Source organism: Haliotis cracherodii, unplaced genomic scaffold (assembly GCF_022045235.1).
Source record: "Haliotis cracherodii isolate W230 unplaced genomic scaffold, xgHalCrac1.p SCAF_10, whole genome shotgun sequence".
NCBI classification, from domain to species: domain Eukaryota; kingdom Metazoa; phylum Mollusca; class Gastropoda; order Lepetellida; family Haliotidae; genus Haliotis; species Haliotis cracherodii.
In genome coordinates, this window is record NW_027266265.1 from 49,701,552 (window position 1) to 49,721,633 (window position 20,082).

Here is a 20,082-nt window from a genome sequence, read left to right on the forward strand (position 1 = left end):
AGTGGGTGACTGTATATTCTTCCTGCTCAAACGTACAATGTATCTTCTAAATCGGCAGGGGCGTCGGGTACTCTAGTGCTTAAAGCGTTCGCTCGTCACGTCGAAGAACCGGTTTCGATTCCCGACGTGTGTACAATGTGTGAAGCCCATTTCGGGTGATCCCCCGCCGTGATATTGCTGGAATATTGCTAAAAGCAGCGTAAACAATACTCACTCACTCACTCACTCTAAATCGATAAATGTTCAGTCATAAAGTTCTTCCATATAAGGATCATAGGTTTGACAGCTATGTTTATCGCGATTACACACGCCTTGACGGGGGGTTAGCATCAAACAGAAATTTAAATACTCAAACGATGGCTTGTTTTAAGAGAAGTTGTCTTTTAGAAGTGAACGAGATGTTTTACAGTTGTTACATTAGAGAGAAATCACGATTGTTTCTTAAGCGTCCGAAAACCCAAACACTTTGTACTATTTAACCATGTTAACAATAAAAGTAACAATAAAACAGTATGGCAAAAAAATTTATGTTTAGAAAATGTATGTATGAAACAATGTGCCGGAATGTGGGCATGGTCTGAGAAAGATATCGTATACAAATATATGTCACCACAGGAAAGTTACATTACGCGACAAATTGCCAGACAATAATTAATTGCATTGCCTGACTTTATAATTACATTTACATGTAGGACAGTTTGAAGACAGAAAACACACCTTAGGCTATTTTCTTATTAGTTTTATATCACGAAAGCCCTTTCATCTTCTCAATGCAGCCTTCTATATTGATTTACATGTTTTACTTCGCGCTGGTGCTTCAAAGAATGTTTGTTGTTCGGCGATAGGCAATGGTTAATCAATTGAATGATAATTAAGACCATTATTTTGATGAAGCGCTTGACAGTTTTCTGTGTAACAAGGTTCAATATGAATGATTTGTGGTACAGCGATCGATGCTGGGGTTTAAAGGGGCCTGTCGCACCTGCTCGGATTAACCACGTGACCAAACCCAAACTGGATTACTAAACGAACAGCGTATGTGAGAGCGGAAGTGAATCACAGGTGGGCCTAGCTTTGCCCGCTTTTGCAGTGCATCTGTGGATTTAGATGAAGAAAATGATATTTTGGACGTTGACTGCAAGGTAAGTGGTTTCATAGTTATTTGCTTCAAAAACGAAATTAAGATTCTGTTTGGTTTGTGAATGACAATATATCGAGAGCATCGCAGTCGTTATGGCCGCACATCGGCTTGACTACATTGGAGGGAAATGTTTTGACAGGAAGAATAAACAATACGGTGGCAAGCGTGCTTGAACAGACAGCAGCCGACACTCGAAACACACCTTGTCAGTAGTACATGGCCAAGGTTGAATTAAGAGACTTGATTCCATTTGTTAAGAAATGTAGCCTGTGCACGAGCAGGTCCCGAGTTCGCTAGATCTAGACCTAGTGGTGTAGCACTACTGGCGAGACAAGTGAATGAGATGCTGTCTGTATCTTCTAGGCCTATATTTTCCACAGCGTTGAAATATCTCGTTTAATCCTTGTTCCTATGAGGATTTGTTGCTAAGGAAAACCTTTTGTAATTTTTATTCAGTTTTATTAAATCATAACCTACTTTTTACCTTGGCGCATCTCATCTGTGGTGGAGTATGATGTCACTTCAAGCTCACATTTCTTAAACAAGAAATTTGCTTAATTCAGCAAACTACACCGCATCTAGTAGACAGGCCATGGGGTAGCCTTGTGGTTAAAGTATTTGCTCGTCATGCCCGGGTTAGATTCCCCACATGGGTACAATATGTGAAGCCCATTTCTGGTGTCCCCTGCCGTGATATTTTTAAAAGCGGCGTAAAACAATACTCACTCATATAGTAGACATTTTAGTATTCTATGAAATCGACATTCCAACATCGTCTGGTGGTTGAATCACATACAGTGAGATATTAGCATTGGTATCAACAGCCTCTATATTCCACACTATGAAGGAAGTGTTATAGTATCTAATTTAGTAATTGGTGGAAAATCATTCATAAAGGTTAAAAACTCGCATAGTGATAAGGAAGTGATTGTGGGGATTGAAAAGAATCTCTGTTTGTTCTTTTCAATCAACCACATTCACCCCTTTTTTGCATTGTCATTATTTTCCCAGATTTTCCATGACAACAGTAACTTCCATGTGTGCTTACATCCTTGTTATTTCATTACATTAGGCCCTACTTAAGGTCGAGCATCAGTGGTCCGGCTTGGGGACTTTGTCGAATGTGAGTCATCATTTCCCAATGATTTGGATCATTGCTCATGTGGGACCCGTGAAGGTCCGGGGTAGAACAGGTCTTCAGCAACCCATGCTTGCCCTAAAAGGCGACTATGCTTGTCGTAAGAGGCGTCTATCGGGATCAGGTAGTCAGGCTTGCTGACTTGATCAATGCATGTCATCATATCCCATTTGCGTTGATCAATGCTTGTGATGTCAATCACTGGATTGTCTGGTCCAGACTGGATTATATACCGCCATCATATAGGTGGAATATTGCTGTGTGTTGCACTAAACAACAAACAAACAGTCGCAATGGTTTGCTGGCACCAGGCTGGAATATATACAGGCTGTGATGGGGCTGTGATGCTGCTGACAAGATGACAGCTAGATCATTATTCTTTGAAATGACAGTATAATTCCATGTTTGAAAATATCCTATGATTATTCAGAGTTTTACCATCATAATGAATGCACCTTAATGATTGGTCAGTTTCCCTGTACTGATGCTGGTTATTGATTGTAAGTATCTAAAATCAACAATGATCAAGTGTGGAGAAAAATGCTATTTTATGCACAATTTTTATTGAAAATTTAAATTATTACAGGTAAACATATTCAGTTTCAATATGCAATCAAACAATGTTTGCATCTGTGGAATTAGATTACTGCATTCGATGTAATAAGCACCCTGCGTTATTAAGTGCCCACGGCGATATATGCTAATATATTGGCAAGTGAACAATCCCAATTAGCACCCCTTCCGATTGATCAATATTCACAAGACTTGTTTATTTGTGTATAATACACACTCGTGTGATATCTTAATTATGGGCAAATCTGGAAAAATATATGTCGTATATAAACATTTCAGGCCTAGGCTGTTAGCATAAACCACGAAATTTACAATCTTTCAACTGTTTTTTATCATCAAAATTATATTCTAACAAGAGCCCCGTATTACTTTGAGAGTGCCCTGGACGCTTATTACGACAAATACGGTAACTGCATGTGAACATATTTGGCTTCAATATGCAATGAAACCATATCTGTGGAATTTGAATATTCATATTTCAAATCAAACTCTCATACAATTTCTGAAAGATATGGACGAGAACATGCATAACGGAATAGTTCATAAGACTTGGTGATATTTGCTCACATTCAGTGATCAGTGATAATCATTCTGAACTCTCTTGCTGATATATATAGGACTGTTTGTACCATATATTTTTTCTATGGACCTATTTCCTGTAATAATCATTCATGGATTATTTATTTCATACTCTTTTCATATCGACTTAGTTAAAGGGGGCAGGTCACCCAGTTGTCCAAGGCGCCAAATTGGGCGGTGCAGTGGTGCATCCCATAGGCCTGCCAAGAACCCATCGCAGGTTCAAATCCCCATTTGACTTGATTATGTTTCTAAGTTTGGCTACACCAAACCTGTGCCCAGGGGGGCAGAGGGGTAGCCTACTGATTAAAACATTAGCTCATCACACCAAAGACCCAAGTTCAATTCCCCACATGGGTACAATGTGTCAAACTCATGTCTGCAGTCCCCAGCCGTGATATTGCTGGAATATTGCTAAGAGCGGCATAAAACCATACTCACTCACTCACTGTGCCCGTGGGTTTCTCCAAACTTGTTATTATGTTAACGTCAAACACCTGCATCACTTCTGGCTGTCCTGCCACATGTGCCATGATATAACTTCTTATATGCCTAAAATACAATTCAAAGGAAAATTAATCCAAATCCACTCTCTCTCACTCACTCACTCACTCACTCACTCACTCACTCACTCACTCACTCACCTATATAATTGATCCCCTGTGAACATGTGGGTTAGAATTGGTCTACTGCAATCCAGGTGTGGTTGGTGGATCGAAGGGTCAGACTTGCTGACTTGGTTGATGCATGTCATTGTATACCAATTACGTAAATCAATGCTCACAATGTCTATCACTTGATTGTCTTCTTCAGACTCAATTATTTACAGACCATCATCATGTAGCTAGAATATAGCTAAGTGATAATTGTGAAGGTTTGAGAGTAAATAAAACAAAGCAAAAAAAATTATAATTGAATGAAAAATGATTACAATACCGTATTCAACATAATAAGCGCCCAGGGCGCTCTCAAAATTAGAAATAGGGGGCCCTTATTAGAATATTATTTTGGTGAAAAACAACAGGGTTAAAAGATCGTAAATTTCGTGGTTTATGCTGACAGCCTGAAATGTTTATATACGACAGATATATTTTTCCAGAATCTAATTTCCCACAATTAAGGATGCATATAACACACGTATTATACACGAATAAATAAGTCTTGTGTACATTGATCAATCGGAAGGGGTGCTAATTGGAATTTTTCACTAGCCAATATATTAGCAAATATCTCCAGGGGCGCTTATTAGAGCGGGGCGCTTATTACGTCGAATACGGTAATGATCTTTCAGTATTGTCCAGCATTATCCAGTATCCCTTCTGCCTGTATCATTCCACAATATACATGCACAACAATCATGGCAACACACTTAATTTGATAAAAACATGGACACAAGCAGCCTTTCCCCTCACAGCCTCATTATGTGTGCCCAGATGCCTTCCTTACCTCAGTTGACCCTTGCTTCACAGTGGGTGATGTTGCAGTCATTGATTGGACATTGTTATCACAGTTGGTGCCTAGCTATGTGTACATGGTGTAACTGAGAATGTATCTCCTGGTACTAACAGGGATATTTCTAGGGTGGAGCCTGGTCCTTTTAGACCGTAAATTTTTGAAAAAATCAAATACAATGGGTCATTATAACATTGTGCTGTATGTAAGTGTGGGCGTACCTCTGGAATATTTGAAATTTTCACATACAGGCCCCATGTCAGAAAATTCCTAGAGTGAACCATGTAATCAATGGTAATTAGAGTACCATATTCACCATACTTGGCACCCCATTCCAACAAGTGCCCCTGACCAACTTCTAGACCACTCTGGTAAGTAAACTCTATAAGTGCACCTTCTAAGATTGAAAATTTACATGACAGTCCATATTTTCTGGTGTGCATTTCTGATGTTTATTTACAGAAAACAGCAGTGTAGAATGAGTATAAATATTGCCATGTTACTATTATGATTGTCTAAAACGTTTTAGTTTCATTAGCGTTTGAACTTAGTTTGTTCACCGCCACTTGATCTGTTCAAACAAATTGAATTTGTTGTGTATGGATTAATAGACACCCCCTTTGTCAATTTTCTAAGTGCACGGGGTGTTTATTACAGTGAATGCAGTAACCATTAACTGCTAGATTTGTAAATGTATGTGTAAATAATTTTGAGGAAGGAGAAATGAAGAGGCTGCTTGAGGAAGTTACATCAAACTTGCTAGGAAGGGCAAATGGCCCATTAGAAGTGTTATTAAACCTTGTCAGGGCAAGCATACTCACTCCCCTGACCTCTATCGGTCGTAAATCGTATCATGTATAACATTTATGACAAGTTTATTAGAATTTTTTTGATGACGATCTTATTTTCACCTGTCTGTGAACATTACCTGCTACAGAACAGCCATCTGCCTCATCATGTTAATGATAAAACAGTGGTCTGCAAGGTAACGTCACTTGTCCCAGCAGATTTATGTTAATTTCAAACACTGATAATATCAGTTGTAGCAGGATCATGAGGTGTACATGGGGTTTTATGTGTACCACGAGCCAAGGGCATAAAACCCCATGTACCCCGAGGACAATGATTTTATCTTACCGACAATGTTTTAATGTGAAATTGTAAAATAATTAAAACAAATTCAAAATTGATAGAAAACAGCTGTTCGATTGAGCTGAGGTTAGCGTGTGCTATGTCACGTGACTTCCATTGACTCGGGAAAAGCGTGCAGCTTTTTGCTTAGCAGGGAAATAGGGATTTATTCTGCCTCTCAGAAATACATGTGCGGCCTGACTTGCTTGGAGCAGGGTATAACAGGTTTATTCCCCACTGAGAAATTTTACCCAGATCACATGGACCAATCAGATCTCATCATTCTGACATGGAGGTATGATAATCATGTAAATTGAACTTTACTTTCTGGTGGGGTAAAGGGGAAGTGGGGTAGCCTAGTGGTTAATGCGTTTGCCCATTACACCAAGGGCCCAGTTCAATTCCCAACATGGATACAATGTGTGAAGTCCATTTCTGGTGTCCCCAGATATTGCTGGAATATTGCTAAAAGCAGCTCTGGCATGGTACCCTGCATTATCCTTACACTGCCATGCATTGTATCGTGTTGTATTACAGAAGTTATTTTGAAAATTACAAACTGTGATGTTCTCCTCTTGCTTTAGAAATACTAAGCTCTAGTACAGTCATTATCGAACAGGTTTTCCTGTAAACATAGGGGGCATGGGTGGCCTAATCGTCTAATACACCGCAATTCGCTGTGCAGAGTTGCGTCCATTGGGCATGCAAGAAACCCATGATTGTGGGTTTCGAATCCCGGTCAAACTCATTAAAATCAGATCTTAGTTTTCGCTACCGCTAAGCAAAGATCTGAGGATATCCTATTACGGGTTGCATCAGAACGACCTTTCGCGAATTTTGACCGACAAATGAAATGACTGACAAGAAACTGACATTAGCCAATCAGAAGCCAGCTTTCTTGAGCTTTACGACAGTAGTTTCAAACTGGCGACTGCACTTCGAAACGTATTCTTGATTAAAATTTTTTAATACTGATATAAAGAACATTCTGGAATGAGTTATAGAATGCCTAGATTGTATGGATATAATCATAAAACCTGTAACTGTTGTTCAGAGTTCCCTCTGTTAAATATTTCGAGGTTGCATGATCAGAAAACACACTCCGACTGTCACTTTCATGATCTGGTAAGCCTTGCTCTGATTGGTGGATTAAAGGTCATTCTGATGTGATCCATAATGGGATGTCCACAGATCTATGTTTAATGGTAGCGAGAACTAAGAGATCTGATTTTAATGAGATTGGAATCCCGGTTTGCCCAAAGTATGTTTCTAGGTTTGTCAGCACCATACCCATGCTTGTGGGTTTCACCGAAGTGGTAAACATCTGAGACCTGCATCACTTTGGGCTTTCCTCCCACATTAAGCTGACACACTAAGATATGACTGGAATACTGTTAAAAGCAGCGTTAAACCCAACTAACTACACACTCCTGTAAACATGGTGAAACAAGCACTACTTTTCTTAATACTCAACATTTGATTGACAGATGATTGACAGCTACACTGTGGTAGGCATCTAGACATCAACATGTCGGAGTCTTCAAGGCCAAGGCCAAGGCCGTTCCACCCCAAGGCTGCATCAGCAGGTAGGTCAATTATTCATACTACCTTTCCTGAAGTTTCCATGTTAATCCCTAACAGACTGTGCTTGTCTACATTGTTGCCCTGAAACCATGGGATTCTGATCATAATGTCAATCAATGGACAGGGGGCTGTCGGGTAGCCTAGTGGTTAAAGCGTTTGCTCGTCACGTCGAAGACCCGGGTTTGAATCCTGACATGGGTACAATGTGTGAAGCCCATTTTTGGTGTGCCCAGCCGTGATATTGCTGGAATATTGGTAAAAGCGGCGTTAAACCATACTCACTCAATCAATGGATATCTGGTACATTTTCAATTATTTACAGGCCACTGTCAGAGTCCAAAATAACTGCCTGCCGGCCGCCCGTAGCACTTAACTTTTCTGTCGGGCTTCATGAACTTTTGCTCCACCTGCCTGACAGTCTGGCAGGTAATTTTAAGACCACTTACGTATTCAGTTTTAAACTAGCTGCTCGTAGATTCAAGTAATTGTTTGCGTTATTTCAAATGAATCCAGATTTCTCTCTTTTTTCACGATTTCTCAATATTGATAATGTCTGAATGTGGGCAGGCATCTTTGAAGATGGACAGGCAACATTAAAGGGAGACCTGCCTGAATGTTTTTCAAACACTGGCCACTGTCCTATGGCTGGGATATTGCTGGAATATTGCTTCAGCATTAAAAAACAAACAGTCAGACAATCATTTTCCTTGTCTCCTCATTGCCAATACTTTTAGGTCTTCTTTACAATACAATCGTCCATCACCCGGGCTGAAGTACAGTCAAACATCACTTATCCGGATACCTGTATTTTCTCAAATATTTTCAGGATAAACAAGTTTTCCTATATCCGAACTGACCATGATTACCTCCCCTTCCCAAACTCTACCTCAATGTCACATGACAAAGACTGCCCAAATATCGATGAAGACGTGACTAATTAACACAGTGATCGCGTGACACCAGGCTCTTTGATGTTTTGCAAATGATGATGGTGAAAACAAACATCGTCAAGAGGCAGTCGCTGTCTGGCAAGTGGGACACAATAGTCTGAGTTTTTACACTGTTGGTGTTCGAAGTTCACTGTCCGTTATCCAGAAAGAAGCATTCTATGTTAAGTGTGTATTTTGTTTCAATATAATTGATAAATTATCTTCCAGTAGGCAAGGTTCCTGGGATCTGAATAAGCAGGTACCAGTGATTTTGATGATAATGTCCCTTGTAAGGATTTAGAAGCAGCAGCTTTACAATTTTGAAAAAAATATTAAGACTAGTCCACATGTTACATTGGACTATTGTAAAACCTTATAAGACTAGTCCTCAGAGTTTGTAGCTAGTCCTTAAATTGAAGCAGTGAGAACTGGTTCAGAGTTATAGCCCTTAAATGATTCTAGTCAATGCGGGCTACCACCATTGCGTTTTAACTTGTCCTCAGCACAAATCAGTGGCTAGACCTTGCAAACTTAAGTAAATGTCAAAATCTGATCAGAATAGGCCTGAAAGACCTCTTACTACTGAGTTTCAAGAGCAGACAAATGAGTTCCTTGCTCATGCTGTCTGCCATTGGTTTACTGTGATATAGTTGTAATATAGCTGTATTAATGCGTATTTGTAATGTTGTGGCGGGAAAAAAACCTACCCTCTCTCACTGATCAGCAGAATAGAAAATGACTGCTATCATTGCTTATGTGGGGAGTGGAATACACAAGCCAAAAAAATGATACATTCAACACGTTTAAATATTTGTAAAATATATTAATATGTTTGTCCTTTCACCATGTTTACAAATAGTGAGACAGTAATGATCTTTAGGTTTATGGAACTGCTTTACAATGTCGACTTCAGCTGATACTCTACTTTGTCAGCACATGTATGTATTACTTGTTATAAATCATGTAGCTCTAGTAGCTATTTGTAAATATGCTATAAAAATGTTTTCAGTTCAATGTCAAATACAACCTGACACCAGATATGTGTCTGTTGATTGATGCTGTGTAAACATATTGGAGTGGCTGATATGTACATACATCAGTATGGTCAGTGTGCATCAGAGAGACTGCGTGACATCTAGATACCCCTCAATATGCATCTCAGCGGTTGTTATATATATATATTTATCATCCAAAACTGGCTCCCACAGGAGATATCGCTTGGATGAGATCAAGCGTTATCTACACTGTAGATATCGCTGCAATGAACTTACATCACAATGTTTTGCAGACCATTGTGACGTCACTGGTTACCATGACGTCACAATCAAATGACATCACTAATGGCTCTGCTACTGAAGCTGGTAGCAGTACTTTTTTCTCTAAAGACACTGCTAATTACTGTCTACAAATTCAAAAAGTTGGAAGAATGATGTTGGATGATAAATAAAATCTCACCCTCGTGTCTTTTGATATCAAATATATCAACACTCGTTGATAAAAGTGGCAAAAATCCTCGGCAAGCCTCGGAATTTTTCCACTTTTATCAACTCGTGTTGATATATTTGATATCAAAAGACACTTGGGTGAGATTCTCTATGTAAATACTTTAAAGTGATTAATATGCATCTCAGAGGTTGTTATATATATATATATGTAAATACTTTAAAGTGCTCAATATGCAACTCAGAGGTTGTTATGTATATGTAAATACCTTAAAGTGCTCAATATGCATCTCAGAGGTTGTTATATATATGTATGTAAATACCTTAAAGTGCTCAATATGCATCTCAGAGGTTGTTATGTATATGTAAATACCTTAAAGTGCTCAATATGCATCTCAGACGATTACTATTGATATTGAAAGAAACTATTGCGATAACTATTGATATTGCAAGCAACTATTGCGATAAATATCAATAGTTTTCAGTGTATCATTTTAGATGAGTTTTATTTTCTTTAACATAGTCAAAAGACTTCCAAACACTCGATTTACCACCCAAGTTTGTCACAAACTCCCTTTACTTGTTAACATCATGAATGCATGTTGTGTTTTGGAGAATGCTAAAGGTCAAGTATTCGGACCACAGCAACTTCGCAGATTTTAATGATTTAATGAAACATGGAAATAACATATTCAAGATGATAAAAAATGAAAGCCTAAATCATCACCAGCACAAAACAATTCGCCACTGGGGTTAAAACGTGTTCCCGGGGTTTTCGCACTGCGCAATTCCCATGATAAGGACTGTGTGCAGTCTGCCTACTTCCGCCTCAGATTTTTTAATCGCATTATGTGGCTTTTCTGTCTGCTCTTCCGTTTGATTACCGTGTCCACAACTTATGCCAAGATTAGTAACAGCATAGAAGATGCCTTCTGTTGCCTACTCAGGGGATTAATTCAATGTATCTAGGGAAAATGATATTCTCAACAAAATCACAATCATTTTTTTCTTTATATTTACCCCTTACAGACATCAAACTTGTTTCTAAATGAAAACGTTAAACAGTTGTGAATCTGTAGGACATATAATATTCTGGCGCTAATTCCAGAGCTCCATCAAGCATTGCTTGTTATTAAATACAAGTCGGTTGTTGCATGCACAGCAGCAATAAAGGACCCCTGGTTTATAGCAGTAATCCCATTGATTTCCTCAATCTCAAGTTTATTTATGACAGTAATAATAGAATAAATCCTCCACTTTGGCTCTAAATCATGTTACATTGTGTTCTGTGTTTCTTGACATGATATGGCGACAACTGTGTTAGAGATTGTCAGGAGGCTTGAATGGAGGAAATGTCTATTCTGGTGGCACAGTTAGGATTAGCATCGTCAGACTGTATCGTTGAGGAAGGTGAACCCTTGGTGCTGATATGATGACAGACTGTCTGTCAAGTTTTGGCGTTGTACTTTAAGCTCATTTATACAACTACTTATGTTTATAGGGGTTGGAACTACACATTGTCAGGCGTGTCGTGACCTACATTCAGTACATGCAAATATATCCACAGTCAACATTGAAAACAATTAGTGCCTAATACTTTGGAGTCTGCTCTGAATAAGGCTAAAAAAATCATTTTCAGTAGATTTTAGTGTTATTTTGTTGACTACTGTTAACAGCGATATGAGACGGAGCAGGATGTTACCAGACTTGGGCACTCAGACAAGTGGCTGAGGTCACAGCCTTGAGAAAATGTGCATTTTCCAAACTTTGAACTTATCCATGTTTATTCAATTTCTAAACATGCTGAACAAATGGTCTAGAATTTGTCTTTCTGACTTAATATTGTTTATGCTGAACAAACATTAAGTAAAGGTTTTGATGTTTATGAATCCCAACATGCAACATGTCTACAGTTTGTGAAGCCCACTCAGGCTCTCGCCAGCTGAACTAAACCCCCATTGTTCAAATCCTGCTTTGGAAATTCTTATGACAGCAAAAGTTGTATGAACTCTATATCTGTCAGCATAAGAGTGAGTATTGTTTTACGCCGCTTTTAGCAATATTCCAGGAATATCACGGTGGGGACACCAGAAATGGGCTTCACACATTGTGCCCATGAAGGGAATCAACCCAGGTATTTGGCATGACAGGCAAACGCTTTAACCACAACGCTACCCCCTGCCCCCATCAGTTTGAGATGCAGCATATAGTAGAAATACAAAGTGAGGAGGTATATAATTATTATTTTTGTTACTGATTATAGTTTTTTAAGTGGGTGACACATCAAACCCATGTGGCGAATCAAACCCAGGCATTCAGCATGATGAGCAAACACTGAAACCACTGGACTATGCGATCGCCCCAAGTACACATGAAGTATTCAGTGAACATGGTGAACTGTTGCTTCTTGTATATTCCACATTCCTTTTATATTTACAATTTTACCTGCACTTTTTGTATTGAAAGCACATGTTTCTTCCACAAGAAGGCCTTAAATATGGTGACTGAATTTAAGATTTTTGTATCATATGAATATGTACATAAGTTCAGATAAAATAAACAAAAACTGAATAATCATGATACACAATTAAATAAACAAATAAATAAACAAAATTCAACAGGATGTTGAGCAGAGTAAACAAATACCACATGCCAGCAGGCCAACAATAGGTAATACCAGGTTAGGGGACCACAGTGGGCTCACTCACCACAAGCAATTGATTAACCATGCATGGCCTACAATGATGAATTGCTGCTGGCTTGCTATCAGTGGTTGAGATTACTCTGTGTCCGGCTGGGAGAGAGTGGGATCGGTGAGCAGGTAATGGTGGCTGTGTTATGGCTGTGTTTGCCTTGTATTAACGCTAATGTAATGGCCGCCAGATGCTTGTCATGTCCGAGTGGAGGATCTGGAGGGAGGGGGAGACAAGCTGATTGGGACTTTACATCAGGAAGTACCGAGGGATCACCTGCAGAGTTTATTGTTGCTGTGTGTGTTGTTAAAGTTTGACAACCTTGGATCTTGAGGAATTTGACTTTCAGTTGATGCTCATTTGGTCACATGATAAACCGACTTAGGAGACATTGTGATTGTGTTTGGGGAGTTAGAACACTGGTGTATGGATTATTGTGGATTGACATTGAAAGTGGACTATTTGATGTGCCAGGGCCATGCTGACACAGTTGACAGTGGATATAGTTCTTGATCAGATTTATCTGTTGTGTATTGATCTGTGTACATTGATCTTTGGTAGACTTTCAAAACATTGATATATTGCTTTGAAGGAAGAAGAAAGTCAAGCCTTGGATAAGCAGGACTGAAACGTTCGGATTATTGATGAAACAGTCTGGTGATTGATGAGATTGATATGCTGAAGGTCATTGATCTGAAGCTGATTTTATGAAACACAACTCTGATGCATGTGTTGGATCAGATGAAGTGACACAATCGAGGAAATTCCTCACACAGTAAGCAGTGGACAACGGCCGCCATCTATAGAGCCACTGTGCTGGTGACTTGGGGGTCCTGATTGAGACCATATATTTGGGGGTCCTGGCTCTACAGAATGTGGGGGGCGTACTCCAGCACGGCCACTGTGGAGGAGGGGTGTGTCGTCCATCTCCGGTCTGACAGCGCTGTCACGGACACACCTGGTGAGTCTAGATTGATACTGTTAAAAAAGGATTGAGGATATGTATGTGCTGAGGTAAAATTGGGTTTAACATCACGTCCAGGATTATTGCACATATATCATATATATATGTGTGTGTGTCCACTGAGATATGATGCTGCATTTTTACATGAATATCACCCTCAACCACTCTGAGCCGACCAGTCCTTGTTTTATACCCTTAATGCCATGGCATGACAGATAAACTCAAAATATAAAAGAAACGGGTGTCCTTTACTTCTTTTTAGTAGTATATTCTAACCGATTCCACAACAACATAGTGGAAAGTACAAATTCTGTGTGAGTTCCACAACAAAACACCCTGAATAGTGAGTGTTTGTTTGTTTGTTTGTTGTTTAACGCCGCACTCAGCAGTATTCCAGCTATATGACGGCGGTCTGTAAATAATTGTGTCTGGACAACACATCCAGTGATTGACATCATGAGCATCGATCCACGCAATTGGGATCGATGACATGCATCAACCAAGTCAGCGAGCCTGACCACCTGATCCCGTTAGTCGCCTTTTAGTGAGTGAGTGAGTTTGGTTTAATGTCACCTTGAACAGAATTTCATTTATGTCACAGTGTTGCGTCTTGATGTGGGAGGAATTCCAGAATTGAAGCAGATCCTAGTTGTTAACTACATTTGATACCACAAACAGACCTAGAAATCAGGACAAATCTGGGATTCAAACCCATAATCATAGACTCCTGGCATGCCTAAGGGATGCAACTCTGCACAGCAGTTCCTTTGACAGGTGAAGAAAATCTGAGACAGTACATACTACTACTGTAGTAAAACATGTCTGCAGGTACTGATACTTCAGTGAATCATAGCCTATTTCAGGTACTGATACTTCAGTGAATCATAGCCTATTTCAGGTACTGATACTTCAGTGAATCATAGCCTATTTCAAGTACTGATACTTCAATGAATCATAGCCTATTTCAGGTACTGATACTTCAGTGAATCATAGCCTATTTCAGGTACTGATACTTCAGTGAATCATAGCCTATTTCAGGAACTGATACTTCAGTGAATCATAGCCTATTTCAGGTACTGATACTTCAGTGAATCATAGCCTATTTCAGGTACTGATACTTCAGTGAATCATAGCCTATTTCAGGTACTGATACTTCAGTGAATCATAGCCTATTTCAGGTACTGATACTTCAGTGAATCATAGCCTATTTCAGGTACTGATACTTCAGTGAATCATAGCCTATTTCAGGTACTGATACTTCAGTGAAAATTCATAGCCTATTTCAGGTACTGATACTTCAGTGAATCATAGCCTATTTATAGAAACAGTATTTATTTGATGTACAAAAGTAGGAACCACCAATAATTTATTTCAAGGGCCCCTACAGGAATTATGAGGGTCATGTAAAGTAATGAAATGGGTTTACTGTACTGAAAGATAAGACAATTACATTAATTACAGGACCTATATATATATATTGTTAAGAATTGGGTACAATTAGGAGATAAACATACTGTGTTTTCAATGTAGAGCTTGGTTACCTGTAGATTTAACCGCGCTAGAAAACAAAGCAAGCTTTGCCAGGCTTTCGCTCTACATTGCACATCACCATTATGACGTCATATCGTTTATTGTGACGTAAAAAGATATGACGTTAGTCGTACATAGAAAAGCGCCAAAATTCCAATCTCTGTCGTCTCCAAAACGTAAATACATTCCCTTTATAGATTACTATCATGTTTTTTGCACGAAATGTATTGCCACACATCCTTTGATTATTGTAGTAACCGCATCTGTGCATTTTGTAACCTGTAATTGTAGATATAATTATTAAATATGAAAAAAAACGTGCCTTATGCTGACAGCCTGAAATAATACAAAAGAAAGGTATGTGTGTATTATACACGACAGATATATTTTCCAGAATTTAATTGCCCATAATTAAGGGTGCATATAACACATGAGTGCGTATTATACACGAATAGATAAGTCTTGTGTACATTGATCAATCGGAAGGGGTGCTTATTTGGATTGTTCACTAGCCAATATATTAACAAATATCGCCGTGGGCGCTTAGCACAGCGGGTCACTTATTATGTCGAATACGGTACCTTGCCATGTTTATTGACGGCCACATTTTAGTATTGAAATTGCACCAAAAAGATCTAGATGCAGGTATTTATCACAGGATGTTAAAAAACATGCCCATGGCAGACAGACTAGGGGAAACATTACTTTGTAACTATTTGGGAATGCAGTAATCTTGATAGAAAATTAAGAATCGTTTTCAGGTGACATTACCATGGTTACTCCTGGATGGGGAGGTTATGAACTGGTTTCTAGACTAAATGTACTGAAAGTAATTGGACGAGACGTGTTGGACTCTAAGAAGTGGTTGCAGTCTCTATATTCTTCTACTGTACGCGACAACAAAGCAGTGTGTTTGCTGAACCTCTTATCAAGTACGACTGATAACCTGGGGTTATTTTTTGTTTTTTATCAAGACCATATGATTCATATGCACCTGCTTAATTAGAATGCTTCGTAAGAAGAAAAGATAGTGCACCAAGGAAATATCTCTGACCTCATCGTGATCTATGATAAGGAAGAACATACAGAGAAACATACCTTACTCATCATGGGAAACATTGATAACATAATTTAAATCTCCTGCCCAACACTGAAGCACATGTACCACATGTGGTGTCTCCTTAGGCAAGTGACTTTGTTCAAAATGTGGCTCTGTTCACCCGGCAGTGAGTGGGTACCCGGTCGTATGAGATGGTAATGTGTCTGTTAACCTTCTAGCACCTCACAGGCAGCTTGGGTTGTATACTCCCCAGGGAGCTGAGAATGTAAATCGAGTGCTCACTGATCCATTGACCGGGGTAATAATAGTGTAGCGCTATGAGCATCCACTTGGTAAATGGAATCTGGCGCATATAAATGCACTTATTATTATTAGGTAGGATAAGTATATAAATATACAATTTTTTGTAAAATTTTCAATTTCCATTGCTGAATGGTACCGGAAGTGTTTTATCATGTTTATGTCCAGGTTTCTCATCATGGGTTTCTAATTCCAGTGTTCTGGATTCAAAAGTAATTAGACCTGTGAATATCCAGGCGAGAAAGGTCTCCAGCAAACCATGCTTGCCGTAAAAGGCCACTATGCTTGTCATAAGAGGCGACTAACGGGATCGGGTGGTCAGGCTCACTGACTTGGTTGATCCATGTTATCGTATCCAAATTGCATGGATCGATGCTCATGGTGTCAATCACTGGATTGTCTGGTCCAGATTTAATTATTTACAGACTGAAACATATAGCTGGAATATTGCTGAGTGCGGCGTCGCCTTTTACAGCACGAATGGGTTGCTGAAGACCTATTTTACCCCGAATCTGCATGGGTCTATAAGTGTAATGTACTATGTCAATAGGGGTGGGTCACGAAGACAATACATGTTTCAAACTGTGAGTTGGTTAATGCTGCAGTCAGCAAGATTCCCACCATATCACCATGATCACGGTGGTTTGTAAATAATTGAATGTTTCAACACAAGGTCCCCACAGGTATGTTTCAACACAACATCCCCACAGGTATGTTTCAACTCAAGGTCCCCACAGGTATGTTTCAACACAAGGTCCCCACAGGTATGTTTCAACACAAGGTCCCCACAGGTGTGTTTCAACACAAGGTCCCAACAGGAATGTTTCAACACAAGGTCCCATCAGGTATGTTTCAACACAAGGTCCCCACAGGTATGTTTCAACATAAGGTCCCCACAGGTATGTTTCAACATAAGGTCCCAACAGGTGTGTTTCAACACAAGGTCCCATCAGGTATGTTTCAACACAAGGTCCCCACAGGTATGTTTCAACATAAGGTCTCAACAGGTGTGTTTCAACATAGGGTCCCCGCTGGTATGTTTCAACACAAGGTCCCCACAGGTATGTTTCAATACAGGGTCCCCACAGGTGTGTTTCAACATAGGGTCCCCACAGGTGTGTTTCAACACAAGGTCCCCACAGGTGTGTTTCAACACAAGGTCCCCACAGGTGTGTTTCAACACAAGGTCCCAACAGGTATGTTTCAAGATAAGGGCCCCACAGGTATGTGTCAACATAAGGGCCCCACAGGTATGTTTCAACATAAGGGCCCCACAGGTATGTTTCAACATAAGGTCCCCACAGGTATGTTTCAACACAAGGTCCCCGCAGGTATGTTTCAATATTAGGGCCCCACAGTTATGTTTCAACATAAGGGCCCCACAGGTATGTGTCAACATAAGGGCCCCACAGGTATGTTTCAACATAAGGGCCCCACAGGTATGTGTCAACATAAGGGCCCCACAGGTATGTTTCAACATAAGGGCCCCACAGGTATGTTTCAACATAAGGGCCCCACAGGTATGTTTCAACACAAGGTCCCCGCAGGTATGTTTCAATATTAGGGCCCCACAGGTATGTTTCAATATAAGGGCCCCACAGGTATGTTTCAACTCAAGGGTGTCACTATCTATATCAAAGTAAACCACCTGTATTCCTAACACAAACATGATTCTTGTCATACCAACAAGGTGATACCCTATAACACTGTAGTGCCCCAGGGACAAGCTGTACGTATCCATCCAAATACTTCTGTCACAAGATCCCCCGCAACCACACAGTCACTGCTATCAAGTTTTATTTCAAATTAGGTTTAAACATGCAATTCAGTCTCTTTTGTACGGTATAATTGACCTCGCACAGCCTTATTATAGACAAAACATTCCTCAAGATAAAGACATTTGTAAACCCACTGTGTGTTCAGGGCTGTGTCGGTTTCTGTGAAGTCAGGGTCTAGATATGATCTATTGACTGATGAACTGGTAGCATATAGGGGGCGTCCTGCTCACACGGTCTCGTATCTCACCTGGGGGTTGTGGCAGTCACACCTGACCCAGGCTATATTGTCTATAATCAGGGTTTTATGTCTTGAATCGGGAGACAGAGCTTATACAGATTGGTTTTAGTGTTGGAAGCCGATATAAAACAAAGTGGGCTCACAGAGCATTCGATTGTTAGTAATTCTTGAGTTAACGGCATGTTTGTATATATTTTATTACCTTAACTTTCTCAGCGATTTGAGTAGGTTGGGGGTGTTTGGAGAAAGAAATGAAAACTGTGTTGAAAGCGTATTCACAATGTGTTTTGATTGGGATACACATGACAATACATCCCGGGGCCCCAAAACACTTTGTTATATATTTATTTGTTGTTTATATCTGGCTCGACGAGGTTTTGGAGGAGATTTGAGTGTGGAAGTGTATATATATTTGTACCGTTCAGAAAGTGAAATGAATTCAATTCTCTTTCTAAACCTCGTCAAACCAGATATAGACAACAAACACACAATGTGGCTTCCCCTGTGGAACTTGGCAACGTATTTACTCTGGATTGAAATTTACTTTACAAACCCTGTCACATCACGGGCTTGATCCATTTCATTTGATAAAACCATGCCAGTCCCTGACACAGTAAGATCTTACTGTAACATCTTACTGTAAGATACATGCATGTACCAGGTACCATCCATGCTTTTTGGTTCAGAACCATATTCGTCTCTGTGACGACATTTGTCTTGCAGCAAGACTGCCAACTCCTGACAACAGAAAATGATCATAACCATAATGCACAGGTTTGTTTGTTTGTTTGTTTGTTTGTTTGTTTGTTTGTTTGTTTGGGATCAGGTGGTCAGGCTCGCTGACTTGGTTGATGTATGTCATCAATCCCAATTGCGTGGATCGATGCTCATGATATCAATCACTGGGTTGTCTGGTCCAGACTTGATTATGTACACAGACCGCAGTCCTATAGTTGGAATATTGCTGAGTGCGGCGTTAAACAACAAACAAAATGTAATCAACATCTGGGTCATGAACTCCTGCGATGATTTCGGTGGATTGTAGGATTTGCAAAGCATCTGTACCATCATGAACATTAAGTCAGCGTAAAATGATATTTTCCAAATCTTTACATGTTTTTGATCAAGGTGATGCACTTCGCTACGTAAAACAATTTAATTACAATAAAGATCTTGATTGTTTTGGGGGTGGTCGGGTAGCCTAGTGCTTAAAGCGTTCGCTTGTCAAGCCGAAGACCTGGGTTTGATTCCCGACATGGGTACAATGTGTGAAGCCAATTTCTGGTGTCCCCCACCGTGATATTGCTGGAATATTGCTAAAAGCGGCGTAAAGCCATACTCACTCACTCACTCAGATTGTCTTGACTAGTCACCGACATTTTGCTTGAAGCAAGTGATATGAGAGATGGAATCTGATTGGTCAGTAGGAGGGACATAGAAGTGACATAACTCGTAATAGCGCCTGGTGGCGCTGCTAGAGCCCAGAAATTCCGGCTTAGTAAGGCAAGGGTGGCAACTGGACTTATATAGTCAGTTAACTCCATTACCTC

At 39.8% G+C, this 20,082-nt stretch overlaps 1 protein-coding gene across 2 annotated transcripts in view; it reads left to right on the forward strand.

The window, feature by feature from the left end:
• Window positions 1-1,052: 1,052 nt before the first annotated feature.
• The window catches only part of LOC139454486 (E3 ubiquitin-protein ligase Midline-1-like), a 53,051-nt gene continuing 34,021 nt past the window's right edge, over window positions 1,053-20,082 (forward strand). The window contains exons 1-2 of one of the 2 annotated variants that reach the window (XM_071236227.1): window positions 1,053-1,142; window positions 7,502-7,600. In XM_071236227.1, the coding sequence (XP_071092328.1) occupies window positions 7,543-7,600 (58 nt within the window). In that variant the 5' untranslated portion in view covers window positions 1,053-1,142; window positions 7,502-7,542. Of the gene's footprint in view, window positions 1,143-7,501; window positions 7,601-13,235; window positions 13,624-20,082 lie in introns of those variants that run through there. The other variant, XM_071236226.1, reaches the window with a different exon arrangement.